The 18,265-nt window shown below is 34.0% G+C and overlaps 1 protein-coding gene across 1 annotated transcript; it reads left to right on the top strand.

Annotated features, from left to right (window-relative positions):
• Window positions 1-949: 949 nt before the first annotated feature.
• LOC104715575 (putative F-box protein At3g52320) lies at window positions 950-7,117 on the top strand. Its single transcript, XM_087465811.1, has 6 exons — window positions 950-1,040; window positions 1,255-1,331; window positions 1,461-1,859; window positions 1,915-2,060; window positions 6,834-6,927; window positions 6,992-7,117. Exons 1-6 carry the CDS (start codon window positions 950-952, stop codon window positions 7,115-7,117), a joined length of 933 nt encoding a protein of 310 aa, XP_087321937.1.
• The last annotated feature ends 11,148 nt before the right edge of the window (window positions 7,118-18,265 follow it).

The raw sequence follows: 18,265 nt of genomic DNA, 5'->3' as shown, positions 1-18,265 counted from the left end.
CTCGCCCCTATTTCTAATCCAAGTCCCTACGACAACATTTTTATCATTAGTTGTTGGCAGTTACTGTTCAACATGTCCTTTGTTTTTATGGACATACCAGCTGAGCTGCAACGATGCATAGGAAGACCGTGAGAACACTTAGGAAAAAGGATTCAGCACTTAATCTCAATCCAGCCATGAAATATACAACAACTAGGAAAAGCACAGGTAATATCAAGTCAAGTAGCAGGTCGCTTGTGGTTCTAGCCACAAAATATGCACTTAATCTATACATATTTGACTCTCGTTCCTTGCTCAGCATTGCTCTCACATGAGGAAAAGTGAAGATCGCCGTGAATACCGGAAAGAATCCCCAGAATACGGTGAAGAAGAGTAGCCCTACCTGAGATGCAGAGGGAGTTCCATTTTCAAGATAAGAGATGATCAATTACAGCTCATTTCTAGACCATAAACATGTATCTATACCTGATCTTGTAGGCCTTTGGGATGATGAATGTCTGATTGCCACCAGAGTAAACCTAAGATGATGGCAGTGGAGAGAACTTGAGTAACTCTCAACCAGCTGAAATAGTCATGTCTCCGTTCTTTGATTCCCCTTAAGGACAGTAAACCATACTGTTCCCACCAGCTTAAAGACAGAAACCCCAAAGGAGATTTGGTCCACTAAAAAGACATATTCATATACATGTTTCAATATGCTTGAACTTTTGGAAACATATATGGGTTTTAGAAAAAGGGGATAGAATTAGAGACAGAGACAAATGAAGAGAGATTTTTTTTTAATGTCAGGACTATTTTTGCGAATTTCTGAAACCCCAAAGTTCAATAGGTCTAGTGTTCAGCACCGGCGGCAAGAGGTGATGACCTGGCGAGAGAGAGGAGACCAAGAGACTAGTCTTACTTGATTCAGAGACTTGTCTGGTTCTGATCAGCCACCCTTTGTTAGAACATGAAGAAGGGACAGTTACACGAAGAAAGTAGTGGGAGAGAGAAAAGACTCTATGAGAAGCGATTTGCAGTAAAATCGACGAGTTGTTCAGGTAATCAGACCACTCAGGTTTGTCCATCTTCGAATTAATCGACGAGCTCTCTCTGTGTTTTTTTTTTTTAGTTACTTGTTTAAAAAAAACTTCAGAACAGAAACCCTAAGATTAGGTTTCCTTTTACTTTTTTCTTTTGCGAATAATAAATAAAATAAGTAGAAGTTTAAAATATAATAGTGAGTTTTGTGATCAAGTCTTGCGATTGTAAAAGATTTGAGGAAAAAGAAAAAGATGGCGTCACGAGAGATCCCTGAAGAGGTGTTGATCGATATCCTAATCAGATTGCCGGTGAAATCTCTGATGAGATTTAAGTGCGTCTCAAGGATCTGGCTTTCCCTTATCACCTCTCGATACTTCACCAACCTTTACCTTAAACCCTCATCACACCGACGCGTGTTCTTGTATGCGAAAACGCAGAGCGAGTATGCGTTGCTCACATCATCGACTCATGATCACTCGGACACAACCTCTGTCTCTGTGTTTGACCAAGATTGGACCATACCGGGAATGGGAGAGCACTTTTTGAACGCTGATCGTGGCTTGGTGTGTTTCCAAGCTGGGACGAGAGTGCGAATTGGTAACCTTAACACAAGGCAGCTGGTGGAATTGCCAATTGTTATAAATTCTGAAGGAAAATGTAAGAGTAACGATAATGTATGGTACTATTTAGGACACGATCCTGTTCATGACGAATACAAAGTTCTTAGCATAGTTTGGGAGCTCGACAACAAACATAGAGTAGTGAGATCAGAACATCGAGTATTGGTACTTGGAGCTGGAGCATCATGGAAAAAGACTAAATGCCACATTACTCATAGACTAAATGCTTATGAGTTTTGACTTGAGTTCTGAAGAGTTCAATTTGATTAAATTACCCTATGATGCTGGCGTGTACCAGACATTCACTAGCGGGTGTCGTCTCATGAACTACAAAGGAAAATTAGCTGTTTTTTATTGTGATAGTGATCGTCGTGATTGTATTATAAATGTTTGGGTAGTTGAAGATGCCAACAAGATGTTGTTGTTAGCTTGTAGTACAAGCATGTGAGAGATAAGGCCTTGCGTGTTTAGGAGTATCTAAATATACTTGAGATAAGGTCAAATATGTTTAGGAGGATCTTAATATATTATTGGGAGTTATCCAATTAGGTTTTGGTTTTTTGTTTTCTCTATAAAAGGATGTGCTAGCTTGTGGCACAACTTATGAGTTTGAGAACTTAAGGTTTTGAGAACTTAAGGTTTTGAGTATTTTCCTTAAGATTAATAAGAGAGTTATTCTTATTATATACTTGGAGTTCTATTGTTGATTTCTACACGTGGTATCAGAGCTTAATCATGGCGGGAGAAGATGTAAAAGCTTTGATAGAAGGAGGAAAAGATGACAAAAGCTTGATGACGAGTCAAGAAGGGATAACAAGTTCGTCACAGACTGCAGGGTCTTTGTCGACAACAGATGGAGGATCTTCCTCCATAAAGTGCCCGATGTTGAATTCGAGTAATTACACCGTATGGTCAATGAAGATGAGGATTCTGCTTAGAGTTCATAAGTCATGGGATGTGATCGAACAGGGGAATATTGATGAGACAAAGAACGATTTGGCAATCGCTTTAATCATCCAGTCGATCCCTGAAGCTCTTACTCTACAGATTGGAGTTCTAGAAACTCCTAAAGAAATATGGGAAGCTATAAGATCAAGGCATATAGGAGCGGATATGGTTAAAGAGGCAAGGCTTCAAACCTTGATGGCTGAGTTTGACCGGTTGAAGATGAAGGAAACAGAGAGGATTGATGAGTTTGTTTAAAAGTTGTCTGCTATTTCGACAAAATCTGCAGCTTTGGGCAATGAGCTGGCTGAACCTATGATCGTAAAGAAATTCCTGTCGAGTCTCCCTCGTAGAAAGTTTATTCACATTGTGGCTGCTCTCGAGCAGGTGCTTGACTTGAATAAAACAAGTTTTGAGAACATCGTAGGTCGACTTAAGGCTTATGAAGAAAGAATTGGCGAAGAAGAAACAGAACAGGATGATGATCAAGGCAAACTTATGTTTGCCAATTCAAATTCGTTTGGAAGCTACAGAGGTCGGGGACGAGGAGGTTGCTCTTCCAGAGGCAGGGGAGGACGCGGCAGGTTTAGCTTTCAACAGAAGGATAGAGATAGGGAACAAGATTTGTCGCATATCACCTGTTTTCGTTGTGACAAACAAGGTCACTATGCATCAGATTGTCCTGATAGGTTGCTTAAGCTGCAGGAGACAATTGAGAAAAAGGACGAAGAGACTCATACTGCAGATGAGCTGATGATGAATGAGGTAGTGTATCTCCAAGAAGATAAAGTGAAACCTAACACCTTTGAAACTAGTGTGGACAACACTAACATATGGTACTTGGATAATGGAGCAAGTAACCATATGAGTGGTGTTAGAAGTTTCTTTCATGAACTATGTGAGAAAGTGACAGGTAAGGTGAGATTTGGAGACGACTCTAGAGTCGATATCAAGGGAAAAGGCTCCATACGGTTCATATTTGAGAATGGTGAGAAGAAAGTGCTAAACAATGTTTACTATATACCAGATTTAAAGAGTAACATTGTGAGTCTCGGTCAGGCTACGGAAGCAGGGTGTGAGATACGGATGAAAGATGATAAGTTAATGCTTTATGACAAGCTTGGGAAGTTGCTTGTTACGACAGGGAGATCTAAAAACCGTTTGTACAAGGTTCTGTTGGAAGTGGAGAACATTGAGTGTCTGCAACTAGTTTCTGTTGATCAACCCTCTACTTGGCATGCAAGATTGGGTCATGTTAACACTGATACGATGAAGTTGATGATCGACAAAGATTTGGTGACAGGAATACCCAATATCAAAGTGGAAAGACAAACATGTGTGTCGTGTTTACTTGGGAAACAAACGAGAGACCCATTCCCACGTGCGACATCCTATAGAGCTTCTCGTCCTCTCGAGCTGATACATGGCGACCTCTGCGGACCGATCACACCTGCGACACCTGCTCAGAAAATATATGTTTTCGTGATTGTAGATGACTACTCACGTTATATGTGGACGGTTCTCCTGAGAGACAAAAGTGAAGCACTTGAAAAGTTCAAAAGGTTCAAGACAATTGCGGAGCAAGAGACGAAGTATGTGATCAAGACACTTAGAACTGATAGAGGAAGGGAGTTTACCTCAGCTGATTTCAATTCTTACTGTGAGAAGAATGGGATCTTGAGACAGTTGACAGCTCCGTATTCACCTCAACAAAACGAGGTAGTCGAAAGAAGAAGCAGAACTCTTATGGAGATGTCGAGAAGCATTTTGAAGCATATGGAGTTACCAAATTACTTGTGGGGTGAAGCTGCGAGGCACTCGACGTACTTGATCAACAGAGTTGTAACTAGGTCACTTGCAGAGAAGACTCCTTACGAGATGCTGAGAGGAACAAAACCAAATGTTGAACATTTGAGGACGTTTGGGTGTATAGCTTTTGCAAGATCAGAAACAGTGGGAAGGAAAAAGCTGGACGATAGGTCGCGAGTCTTAGTGCATTTGGGAACTGAGCCTGGCTTAAAAGCCTACCGTTTGTTTGACCCTTTGAGTAACCGAGTTGTTGTGAGTCGAGATGTCAGATTTGACGAAAACATAGGATGGAGCTGGAATAGAGCAGAAACAGAGGAGCGCGGTATGATGCCGAGTTTTTCAGTCTCAGCAGGATCTTTTGCAAACAGAGGTGTTAGACTGATCGACAATGCAACGAAAGAAGCGAATGATGAACCAAAAGACGCAGAAACAGAGTCAACTAATGATCTCAGTGAGGAAGATGATAGTGATAATGAGGAATAGCAGCAGACAATGGTGAGCAGACCTGTTCGACTTCGAGCCAAACCGAGATATCTTGATGATTATGTCACTCAAGATGAAGAGTTGGAGCGTCTTTTCTTGTCTATTAACGAAGAACCCTGGGATTACAATGAGGCATCCAAGTCAGAAGTATGGATAGTGGCCTGTAAGGATGAGCTTGCTTCAATCGAGAAGAACAGGACTTGGAGTCTAGTTGATTTACCATCTAATATTAAGCCTATCGGGTTAAAGTGGGTCTTCAAGTTGAAGAGGAACTCAGATGGAAGCATAAACAAGACAAGGCTAGATTAGTAGCGAAAGGATATGTTCAGAGGTATGGGATTGACTATGATGAAGTCTTTGCACCTGTGGCTCGCATGGAGACAATCAGGTTTATCATAAGTCAATCGGCATCCTACGGATGGGAGATACATCATTTAGATGTTAAAACAGCCTTTCTTAACGGTGAGTTGAAGGAAGAAGTGTTTGTTGAGCAACCAGATGGTTTTGTTGTCAAGGGAAGTGAGAAGAAGGTATACAAGCTGCATAAGGCTCTCTATGGGTTAAAGCAAGCTCCTAGAGCATGGAATGCTAAGTTGCATAAAACTCTTACAGAAATGAAGTTTCTGAGGTGCTCAAAGGAACCTTCGCTATACTTTAACAATGGAGATGGAGAGATTCTTATTATAGTTGTCTATGTAGACGATTTACTCATCACTAGTTCCTCTCGGTCTGCAATTTGTGAGTTTAAGTAGAAGATGGCTGCAAGGTTTGAAATGAGTGATCTAGGATTACTTACATACTATCTTGGGATCGAGGTAAACAATTGACAACAGGAATCGTTCTGAAGCAAGAGAGGTATGCACTTAGGATCTTGGAAGAGACTGGGATGAGTGAATGTAATTCAACTCAAGTTCCAATGGATATGAACTTAAAGCTGTCTAAATCACAAGATGAAAGAGCGATTGATGGACTCGAGTTTCGTAGAAGCATAGGTTGTCTTCGATACCTTCTGCACACACGACCGGATCTCGCTTACAGTGTTGGAATTCTTAGTAAGTATATGCAGGAGCCTAGGGAGTCTCATGGAGCGAGTTTGAAGCAGGTTCTCAGGTACCTTCGAGGGACGAGTTCTTATGGTCTGTTTTATGGGCTTACGAACAAGGCATTTTTTGTTGGCTATAGTGACAGCTCTTACAGTGTGGATTTGGACGATGGTAAAAGCACTACAGGGCATATGTTTTACTTTGGTGAATCACCAATTACATGGTGTTCACAAAAACAAGAGATTGTGGCTCTATCTTCTTGTGAGGCAGAGTTTATGGCCACTACTGAAGCCGCCAAACAAGCGATATGGCTGCAGGAACTTCTTGAAGAAGTAACCGGTGAGGAGAGTGGAAGGGTGATAATTAGTGTGGATAACAAGTCCACAATTGCTCTGACCAAGAACCATGTGTTTCACGGTCGAAGCAAACACATCCACACCCGTTTTCACTTTATCCGTGAGTGTGTCGAGAAAGAGCTGGTGAGTGTTGAGCATGTACCTGGGAGTGAGCAGAAGGCTGATATTCTGACTAAAGCTCTTGGAAGAATGAAGTTCAAGGAAATGAGAGCTCTAATGGGGGTGTTTGATGTGAGTGAAGATGGTCTCAAGCTTAGAGGGGAAAATGTTGTTGTAAGCTTGTAGTACAAGCATGTGAGAGATAAGGCCTTGTGTGTTTAGGAGTATCTAAATATACTTGAGATAAGGTCAAATATGTTTAGGAGGATCTAAATATATTATTGGGAGTTATCCAATTAGGTTTTGGTTTTGTGTTTTCTTTATAAAAGGATGTGCTAGCTTGTGGCACAACTTATGAGTTTGAGAACTTAAGGTTTTGAGTATTTTCCTTAAGATTAATAAGAGAGTTATTCTTATTATATACTCGAGTTCTATTGTTGATTTCTACACAAGAGTCAATGGTCGGATAAGAAGATTTTTGTTTTGCCAACTTATAAATTCTACTTTGGAGAATGCTTTGCGATGGATGGCACATGTGGCAGTGGTAAGGTTTGCGTTAGAAAGACAAATGGCTGGTCGACTCAACCCACAAACTTTTATATATGATTTGGAGAGGAATGAGATAACTCGAAGGACTGAGATTGTAAGGCAATCATTACCTGGTAGCTTCAAGGATACCAATTGGTCACAGTCAATTTTTTGGGATGATATTGAGAGCATCATGTACTTGGAAATCTAAATTTTGTAATATGTTTTTTCTTTTTAATTATTATTTTTTTTTTTAATAACGAATTAGGCCGAAGTAAGCGCCAAGCGACCTCTAATCTTTTGCGAGAGATCTAATTAGTACCATCATGTACAAGACCTTAGTCAAATTCCGATTGTTTTAGTAAGATACCTTGAAAACAAGTAAGCACAATGAAACTCACTCTCTGTCTCGCAATAATCGAGGTTCTTCAATATGAGTAGCCCAAAGTACAAAACTTTATGATACATAACTTTATTCAATTCAGAGATCATTTTGCTAACTTTAGTATTAGATATACTAGGACTCAGAATCCCCGCAATGTCGCGGGGAAATTATTTTAAAAAAAAATAATTCAAATTTAAAATTTAAAATTATTTATTATGAATTTATTTGAATATAATAGAATAGTTTGAGTACATAAATTGTTACTAAGAACACATTCATCAAAATAAAAACTTATAACAAAAAAATATTATGTAGAATAGACGCAACTTTGCAAAACATATTGTTTAAAGTAGTATAAATATAAGATATTTTTGTGAAGAATTATGGTAAAGAGGTACAATTAAAAATATCATTATGACAAAGTGATCCTTACTGAGAATATGGAACTAATGGTTATAATGAATAATGTAATTTTCTATTAAATAACTATAATCATTTCTAAAATTTTAGTTAGATGGTAGAATAACATTGAATATTAGATTTTAATAGTCAAATTATTTAGATTTAACATAAAATGAAAAATTTGTTCCAACGAACAATGATTTGTTAGTTATTATGAAGAGACAAATATATAGAGAGTTTAAAAGATATTACTATTTAAATAGACACACCTATTAAAACAAAAAGTTGTGATGAAAAAAATATGAATAAAATATAGTAAAAAGACACAACTCTACAATGAACAAATACAACTGTTTGAGTTTTTAAAAAAGAACAAATAAAACCAATTTTTTTACAAAAAAGTACTACAAAAAGTCACAATTGTTGTTCTCATTTATTCAGATTTTTATTATTATTTTTAAATATTAAAATATTTTTTTAACGGAAAGTTAATATAAATAGACACAACTGTAAATTCATTATTAAGTTGTATAAAATTTCTCTATTGCTATAATCATTTCTAAAAATTTAGGTAGATTATATAATATATTCAATTATCTAAACTCAACATAAAATGGAAAATTTGTTTCAAGGAACTTGTTAGTTAGTGATGAAGAGACAAATATAAAGAGAGTTCAAAAAGCATGACTACTAAATAGACAAAATTTGTAATAAAAAATATAAATAAAATATAGTGAAAAGACACAACTCTACAATGAACAGATACAACCGTTTGAATTAAAAAAAAAACAAATAAAAACATTTTTTTATGAAAATGTACTACAACAAGTCGCAACTGTTGTGTCTGCACTTGATTATACCTACAAACTCATATAAACTGCTTTTAAATAGAAGACATCTTTATTACCATATTCAAAAGTCAAATCCAAAAGCTCATTATATAATCACTCTAACTCTTGGAAAAAGACTCTAGGTATAAAATTAACTAAAAGTTGTAAATTAGATTCATCATTCTAAAATATTTTGTTAGATCACGAATTGGAGGAATCTCTTTACTTTTAAAAGAATGCTAGAGAATAATTTAGAGAGATGTAAAAACAGTTCAAACAGACAAATATATATAGATTTAAAAAGATACGAATATTCGAATAGACATAACTCTACAATGAACAGTTACAACTTTACAAAAAACCGTTACAATGAACAATCGCAACTTTGTGTAAAACACACAATTTAAATTTTCTACAGATTTTTTTGGAAATTATCCAAAAAGTACGATTGAAAAAACACAACTTTTGGTGGCATTTATTCGGATTGCTATTATATATAGATACTTTCATTAATTTATATATATATAATTAACTAAAAGTTATAAATTAGATTCATCATTCCAAAAATCTTTTGTTAAATCAAGAACTGGAGGAATTTCTTACTTTTAAAAGAATGAATGCTAGAGAATAATTTAGAGAGCTGTAAAACTAAAATTTTATATTATTTTGTGTCATGGCAAAAAAAAAAAAACAGTTCAAACAGACAAATATATAGATTTCAAAAGATACGAATATTCGAATAGACACAACTCTACAATGAACAGTTGCAACTTTACAAAAAAAATCGTTACAATGAAAAATCGCAACTTTGTGTTAAACACACAATTTTTCTACAAATTTTTTGGGAAAATTATCCAAAAAATACGATTGAAAAAACACAACTTTTGGTGACATTTATTCGGATTGCTATTATATATAGGTATTTTTATTAATTTTTTATATAAAATTAACTAAAAATTGTAAATTAGATTCATCATTTCAAAAATCTTTTGTTAAATCAAGAATTAGAGGAATTTCTTATTTTTAAAAGTATGAATGCTAGAGAATAATTTAGAGAGCTGTAAAAACCGTTAATTGAAATTTTATATTAGTTTGTGTCATGACGAAAAAAATAATTACAGTTCAAACAGACAAATATATAGATATCAAAAGATACGAATATTTGAATAGAAACAACTCTACAATGAGCAGTTACAACTCTACAAAAAAACCGTTACAATGAACAATCGCAACTTTTTGTTAAACACATAATTTAAATTTTCTATAGATTTTTTGGAAGATTATCCAAAAGGTACAATTGGAAAAACACAACCTTTAGTGGCATTTATTCGAGATAGATTCATCGTTCCAAAAATCTTTTGTTAAATCAAGAATTAGAGGAATTTCTTGATTTTTAAAAGAATGATTGCTAGAAAATAATTTAGAAAAATGTATAAACTGTTGAGATTGAAATTTTAGTTGATTTTGTGTCATGGCAAAACCAAAAAAACAGTTCAAACAGACAACTATATATAGATTTCAAAAGATACGAATGTTCCAATCAACACAACTTTATAGTGAACAGTTGTAACTTTTCATAAATAACCGTTTTAATGATCCATCGCGACTTTTCAGAAAATATCCAAAAGGTACGATTGAAAAAACACAACTGTTGATCGCATTTATTCAGTTTGTTATTATTATATAGTTTTTCAGAGAGAATAATATATGTGTCGGTAAGCTTGCAAAATGTGCAAGAGCACGACGTCTTTGTTGTTCCCATGTAAGCTCGTCGGTATCTAATTGGCTCTCTCTCTCAGAGAGTCATCTCAGATAACTTAATATATGGAGTTTGATTGTAAAAAAAAAACTGTTAAGACAATGCATGAATTGATCAACGAAGAAGAACTAGTAAAAGTAAGATGAAAGTTGATGTTAGATACTAACAACATTCATATTAAACTATACATAGCCTCTAGTTTATAGTTTACTTGAGGACCCACCCGATGTGCGCGTTTAAAGTTTTATAAAGTAAATTAAATTTAACAAAAAATATTAAAATTTATTATACGTTATTTATAAATTTTATTTTTGTTATAATACACAGATTTATATCTATTTACAAATCTTTTATGTATGTTACTATTAAAAGTGTTTTTTTTTTACACCTAAATATACTTTGTTACAAATATATTCTTTATCACACCAGCTAGAAAATGTTTATATGAACACAGTAAGCCAACTATTTTACTTTCACTTATGCATAGCTTTTTAATTACTAAAATTGTTAGCTCAAAAATTTTTTGAATAAAAAATATATTATATAATATACTAATCAATGATGTATCATCACAATAATGTATGACCACTATGGAGAAAACCTCGGCTCCGCCCTCATCCCTTATGGAAAGAACCTTGTGTCCAACCTCCTTCACCATGGAGAGAACCTTGGCTCCTTCTTCCTTCCTTGGGAAGATAACCTTGTGTCAACCCTCCTCCATCTTCCTTCCTTCGGGAGATAACCTTGTGTCCAACCTTCTCCACCATAGAGAGAACCTTGGCTCTGCCCTCCTCCTGTGTGGAAAAAACATGTTCACATCTTTTGCTATCTCAAAATGGCTTGCTCCGACAACCAATAAAAGTAAAAACTTTTTTCTAACATCACAAAATCTTTTGATAGTAACTAATGTTAAATTTCTCAATGCATTTGTGGAACTGTCATTGACACACCATGATGTAGCCTCTATCTCTGTAACGCCTCAACCGCCACCTTGCTTAGTCTATGGGCCCACCTTCCTAAGTGGGCCCTACATCTATTCTCGGCTCGTGGACCCATCCATATTTGATGGCCGGTTTGTTACGTCTAGGAGGCTTTAAAAACTTGTTTACCGACCCTACAAATCAACAAATAATCTTTTCTGTGTTTTGTCCTCACTCGCACAGTTCCGACAATCACTTCCAGGAAGGTCACCCATTATAAAGTTCCCTATTCCCAACTGAAAAAGAAAAAAGTAAGAGAAAATTTTGGTTTAAAAAAATAAGAAAAATTTACCTTTCCATTAAAAAAAATTTCCAATTAAACAAATTTAAAAGCAGTGTTTTTGAATAAATTATTTAAATATGAGACGATCTATCTTATTATATAAAGTTGGGCTTTGAAAGTTAGTCATTAACAATATTTTGACATGTATTAAGTTATCAATCTTAGATTTTGATATGTGTAAAAGTTAATATGAGTAATTTGATTACAACCAAAATAAAATATTTTGTTTTATAAAATATTAATAATGTAAAAAGATAATTATCAAAATTACATAATTATAAGGAGATTATATATATATACATATAATTTATAAAATTCGAAATTATAATATTATTTACTTATTTCTTATTTTAAGTTATTAATTCTACAAAAAAAAATATAGAAAAAGGGATTAAGGAAAATATACAGTTAATTATTAATTCTAAATTTTGTAAATACTGACTTCTATATAAACATAGATCGTCTCATATTTAAATAATTTATTCAAAAATACTGCTTTCAACTTTGTTTAATTGGGAAATTTTTTTAAAGGGAGGATAATTTTTTTTTATTTTTTTTAAAACTAAAATTTTCTCCTACTTTCTCCCTTTTCAGTTGGAAATAGGTAAGATTAGTATGTTGACCCAAAAAAAAGATTAATATATGCGTCTTCTTTTCCTAATACTATATTTTAAAATTTATTGTAGTATTTTAAGATTGTTTTATTTAATTTATATTTTCATCTTTGAATTATTTGAGATTTATATATTATCGTGCTTATAATTTTCTATTGTTTCTTTAATTATGCCAAATTAATTTTCTTCTAATTTTTCAACCTTGATTGGTTTGTCTTAAATCCTTCTTTTTTTTACAAACATAATTGTTACCATTATTCATTCAATCCCAAAGGGAGATAACGAATAGAAGCTCATCAACCTAATGGATGGATAAAATAGACTAATCAAACACAAGCTTACAACAAACATAGATAGATAGATTGGAAAAACATAAGTTATTTATAGATCCATAGAAGCTCAAAGACTGTGACACCCTGTTTTGCGGAAAGGTTTAAAAGAATTGATTTGGCCACATATGTCACCAAAATGCACTTATTTTTCGGTCAAGGTTCCTGAGAGAACTTCATGATGGGTGACATTCCCGGAAGTGATTGTCGGAACTGTGCGAGTAAGGACAAAACACAGGAAAATATCATTTGTTGATTTGTAGGATCGATAAACAATTTTTTAAAGCCTCCCAGACGTAACAAACCGGCCATCGAATATGAGTGGGTCCACGGACCGGGAATAGATGTAGGGCCCACTTAGGAATGTGGGCCCATGGATTGAGAGTGGATATGGGCTCACTAAGCAAGGTGACGGTTGAGGCGTTACAGAGACATAGACTATATCATGGTGTGTCAAAGCCACTTCCACGAATACATTGAGAAATTTAAGATTAGTTACTATCAAAAGATTTTGTGACGTTAGAAAAAGGTTTTTTACTTTCATTGGTTGTTGGTTGTCGGAGCAAGCCATTTTGAGATAGCAAAAAGACGTGAATAATTTCTCTCGACACAAGAGGAGGGCAGAGCGGAGATTCTCTCTATGGTGGAGAAGGTTGGATACAAGGTTATCTCCCCAAGAGAGGAAGGTGGAGGAGGTTGGACGCAAGGTTATCTCTCTAAGGGAGGAAGGTGGAACCAAGATTCTCTCCATCGTGGAGGAGGTTGGACGCTAGGTTTCCTCCATAAGGGATGAGAGCAGAGCCGAGGTTTTCTCCATGGTGGTCATACATTATTGTGATAATACATCATTGATTAGTATATTATGTAATATATTTTTTATTCAAAATATTTTTTGAGCCAACAATTTTAGTAATTAAAATACTATGCAGAGTGAAAGTAAAATAGTTAGCTTAATGTGTTCGTATAGATATTTTCTAGGTGGTGATAAAGAATATGTTTGTAACATAGAGTATAATTAGATGTAAAAAATACACTTTTAATTGTAACATACATGAAAGATTTCTAAATGGATATAAATCAGTGTATTATAACAAAAATAAAATTTATAAATAACAAACAACAAATTTTAATATATTTTTGTTAAATTTAATTTAACTTATTAAACTTTAAACCCGCACATTGGGCGGGTCCTCATCTACTGTTTATATAAAAGTGAGTATTTACAAAATTTAGGAGTAATAAATAACTGTATATTTTCCTTAATCACTTTTTCTATTTTCTTGTAGAATTAATAACTCAAATTAAAAATAAGTAAATTATATTATAATTTCAAAATTTTTTTGATATATATAATCTCCTTATAATTATTTAAAAAAAATTTATATTTTTTAAATCAATTCTGTATTTTTGATAATTATCTTTTTACATTATTCATATTTTTAATAACAAAATATTTGATTTTTTTGTAATCAAATTTCTCCTATTAAATATTAACTTTTACACATGTCAAAATCTGAGATTGATAACTTGACACATGTCAAAGTCTTGTTAATGACTAACTAACAAAACCCAACTTTATATAATAATATATATAGAAACATTCATGTCTTTTGCAAATCGATTAAATGATTTCCAAATCGTGTTCACATAGCTTGACATGAATCACTTACACTGTGGGGTTAATTAAGGTTATTAACACAATGATTTAAAGTTACTTATCTATAACACTGTAGGGTTTGAGTTTTTGATGTTTGGATGATTGTAACACTGCATTGCTGGCTGATATGTTTATATTTTGTCTCTCCTTAGCATATACTCGTCATGCATTTACCTAGGATAACTCGTTGTTTTACATAATTTTCTGGTCTCTTTTATACACTTTGCATCATCTTTGCATACATTGTTCATTTTGAAGTATTTCAAGTGTTTAGGAGATATCCAGACTGTTGGAACCGAGTGGAGGCTGAGACATGCAACTCGACCAAGCATGCACGGAATGGACGTTATGTGACTCGACCAAGCATGCCTAGAATGGACGTCGTGCAACTCGACCAAGCATGCTCGGAATGGACGTCATGCGACTCGACCAAGCATGTCCAGAATGGACGTCATGCAACTCGACCAAGCATGCTCGGAATGGACGTCATGCGACTCGACCAACCATGCTCGGAATAGACGTCATGCGACTCGACCTACACTACCCAGCGATCCAACCTTCCACATCTTTGATCGAATCGAGTGAAGATTTTACTTTGGGATTCAGCTTTTGACGTCTTTATCAAAGTTGTAGGGAATTGAGTCATCTTTCCTATGCCATTTATTTCAAGCTAATCGGATGCGTGGTTCAAGAGTTATCACTGTTTTAGTGGATGCATATACGTCCAGCTCGAGTCGAAGCCACTCCACTCGACCGCACACGTCAAGAAAAAGACGTTCCGACTTAACCAACCTGATTCCCGAACCGACGCTCTATCCTCTCGTTTTATGTTTTAGGACTTTCCATCTTTTACTATAAATACATTTTGTTAAGTCTTTACTTAGACATCTCGTTTTTGTTTTTCCTTAATGTTTATCTAGCTACCTAAAACGTTTTGAGACTTTGTAATCAGATATCTTTGAATTTATTTAGTTTTTGCATTTGATTTCTTCTACAAAGTTGTTCATCTCATTTTTTATCTATCTGATTATGGTTGATTCAATGTTTTTTGGGTTTATATCCTTGATGATGATTTCTAGATCCGAGTAGTGTTAGAGTTCTTGAGGATGGGATAGATTAAGTGGAGGATCTTAGTATGTAGGGTGTTTAAGTTTAGATTCGTATGATTCCCTTATGGACTAGATTTAGAAATACTAGTTTCTCTCTGATCAACTGGAACTAGATCTTAGACATTTCCACACCCAAAAGGTGTTTGATGAAAGGTCTGACAAACTAGTGCCAGAGACTTACATTCCTAGCCTAAGAGATTAGTTGTCTAGGATGTTTGTTGACGTGAATGAACTTGTTTGTCATGCCTTCTTGATCATGTTTCTCTAGCGAGAGCTAGGTTTGGAAGTGTTTGAGTCTGAGTAGCTTCTGTCAAGAGATTGAATTAGCTAAGTTGTGATGTTCATTTTCTAGGGATAGTTTGCTTGTGGCATGTTAAACACTCTATAGACTATGAGACTCTGCCGACATCAATTACTCCCATCCTTAGGACTTCTATCTTTCTGATTGTTATTGCATTCCTGAGACTGTGTCGGTTCTTGCTGTTTAGTTCATGCTTAGACTCGTTTTCTTTTTTACTCACGTTTACTTTTTGTCATACATTGTCGTTTCTAGTTCTGTAGTTCATTTTCGTTCTGCATTCTGATCATTCTAGGATTGTTAGACATAAAACCACTCTTGAAATTGGCTTGACTTGTGATTGCTTGATTGCATCTTGAGTAATAGCAAAGTTCCCAACTGGATTGACACCTTAAGTACTACAACTACATAAGGTTAATTGAACCTTCTAGGATAGACATACAAAAATCCTAGCACTGGCTAAAAAGGTATGGATATTGATTACAGTCCCAGATTCACTTTACGTTAGGGCTTTTAAAGGTCATTACTATAGGCACTCTGATCATTTGGATCCGATCAAATCTTACTTATTGTCTTATAGATTGCAGAGTATGGTGTCTGCTCGCTCTCTGGTTAATAAATGACTTATTGTCTAGGAAAACAACTCCAAACAAACATATGAACTACAAAGGAAATGTAGCTATTTTTTATTGTCATAGTGATTATCTTGGTGATTGTATTATAGAAGTTTGGGTAGTTGAAGATGGCAACAAAAGTTAATGGTCGGATAAGAAGACTTTTGTTTTGCCAATTTATAACTTCTTCCTTGGAGATTGCTTAGCGATAGATGCACATGTGGCAGTGGTAAGGTTTGCGTTAGAAAGAGAAATGGCCGGTCGAATCAACCCCCACACTTTTATATATATGATTTGGAGAGGAGTGAGATAACTCGAAGGACTGAGATTATAAGGCGATCATTACTTGGTAGATTCACGGATACCATAAGGCGGGGATCAGTACTTGGTAGCTTCAAGGATACCAATTGGTCGCAGTCAGTTTTTTGGGATGATATTGAGAGCATCATGTACTTGGAAATCTAAATTTTGTAATATGTTTTCAGGTACCATCATGTACAAGACCTTAGTCCTGTACCAATCATGAAATTCATTCTCTGTCTCTCAATAATCGATAATCCTGCTCCAATATGAGTATGCTCAAACTACAAAACTTTATGATACATAACCTTTTAAGGCAAGTGCATGTATTGATCAACAAGAAGAACAGTAAAAGTAAGATGAAAGTTGACGTTAGATACTAACAACATTCATATTAAACTATACATAACCTCTAGTTTATAGTTTATACAGAAACATTCATATGTCTTTTGCAAATCGATTATATGATTTCCAAATCGTGTTCACATAACTTGACATGAATCACCTATACTGTGGGGTTAAGGTTATTAAATCAATGATTTAAAGTTACTTATCTATGTTTAAAAAGTATATATATACTTAAATTTTGGATTTTGTGTCGAATAACTTACAAGTTTTAAAGCATTAATATATCAATGGTTCGTAAACTGCTGCTTCAGTCTATATCTCTTAGACCATCTTCAATGGTTTTCCCTATTTTTACCTCTAAAATAGAGAAACTCTATAATAGAAGTGACTTTTGCTCCAATGGATATCTCTATTTTTTTTCTCTAAAAAAGAATATTCTGTAGAGATTCCTTTTTATTTTATTATTAATAAATTTTACTTATAAAAGTTGCAAACTAACCCATTTATTTTAGTATTTGTGAAACTTTCATAAAATTATGATATTATTTAAATTTTTAATATTCATAAATATTATTTAAATATCACATTTATTAAAAGAAATACATTGCATCATATAAAATAAGAAAAGTGTTAAAAGTTTAAGGACCATTAAATATATAATTTATTTATTTTGATTATAAATATAAAAATGTTAAAAGTTCAAGGACCATTTTATAAATAAAAAAGTTCAACTCTATTATAGAGGAAAAAATAGAGTTCCTCTATATATAGAGGAAAAAATAGAGATCTCTATTATAGAGGTAGAAATAGAGATGGGTTGGAGTAGATTTTACTCTAAAATATAGTTAAAAAGCAAATATAGAGGTGGGTTGGAGATGCCCTTAGACCATCTCCAATGGTTTTCCCTATTTTTTATCTCTAAAATATAGGAACTCTATAATAGAGGTGACTTTTGCTCCAATGGATACCTCTATTTTTTCCTCAAAAAAAAATATTCCGTAGAGATTCCTTTTTTATTTTTTTTTATTAATACCTTTTACTTATAAAAGTTGCAAACTAACCCATTTATTTTAGTATTTGTGAAACTTTCATAAAATTATGATATTATTTAAATTTTTAACATTCACAAATATTATTTAAATATCACATTTATTAAAAGAAATACATTGCATCATATAAAATAATAGAAGTGTTAAAAGTTTAAGGACTATTAAATATATAATTTATTTATTTTGATCAGAAATATAAAAGTGTTAAAACTTCAAGGACTATTTTATAAATAAAAAGTTCAACTCTATTATATAGGAAAAAATAGAGTTCCTCTATATATAGAGGAAAAAATAGAGATCTCTATTATAGAAGTAGAAATAGAGATGGGTTGGAGTAGATTTTACTCTAAAATAGAATTAAAAAGCAAATATAGAGGTAGGTTGGAGATGCCCTTAGACCTG

The sequence above is a fragment of the Camelina sativa genome, chromosome 9, assembly GCF_030686135.1.
Source record: "Camelina sativa cultivar CO46 ecotype springtype chromosome 9, ASM3068613v1".
Taxonomy (NCBI): Eukaryota; Viridiplantae; Streptophyta; class Magnoliopsida; order Brassicales; family Brassicaceae; genus Camelina; species Camelina sativa.
This window is presented reverse-complemented; position numbering and strand designations above follow the sequence as displayed.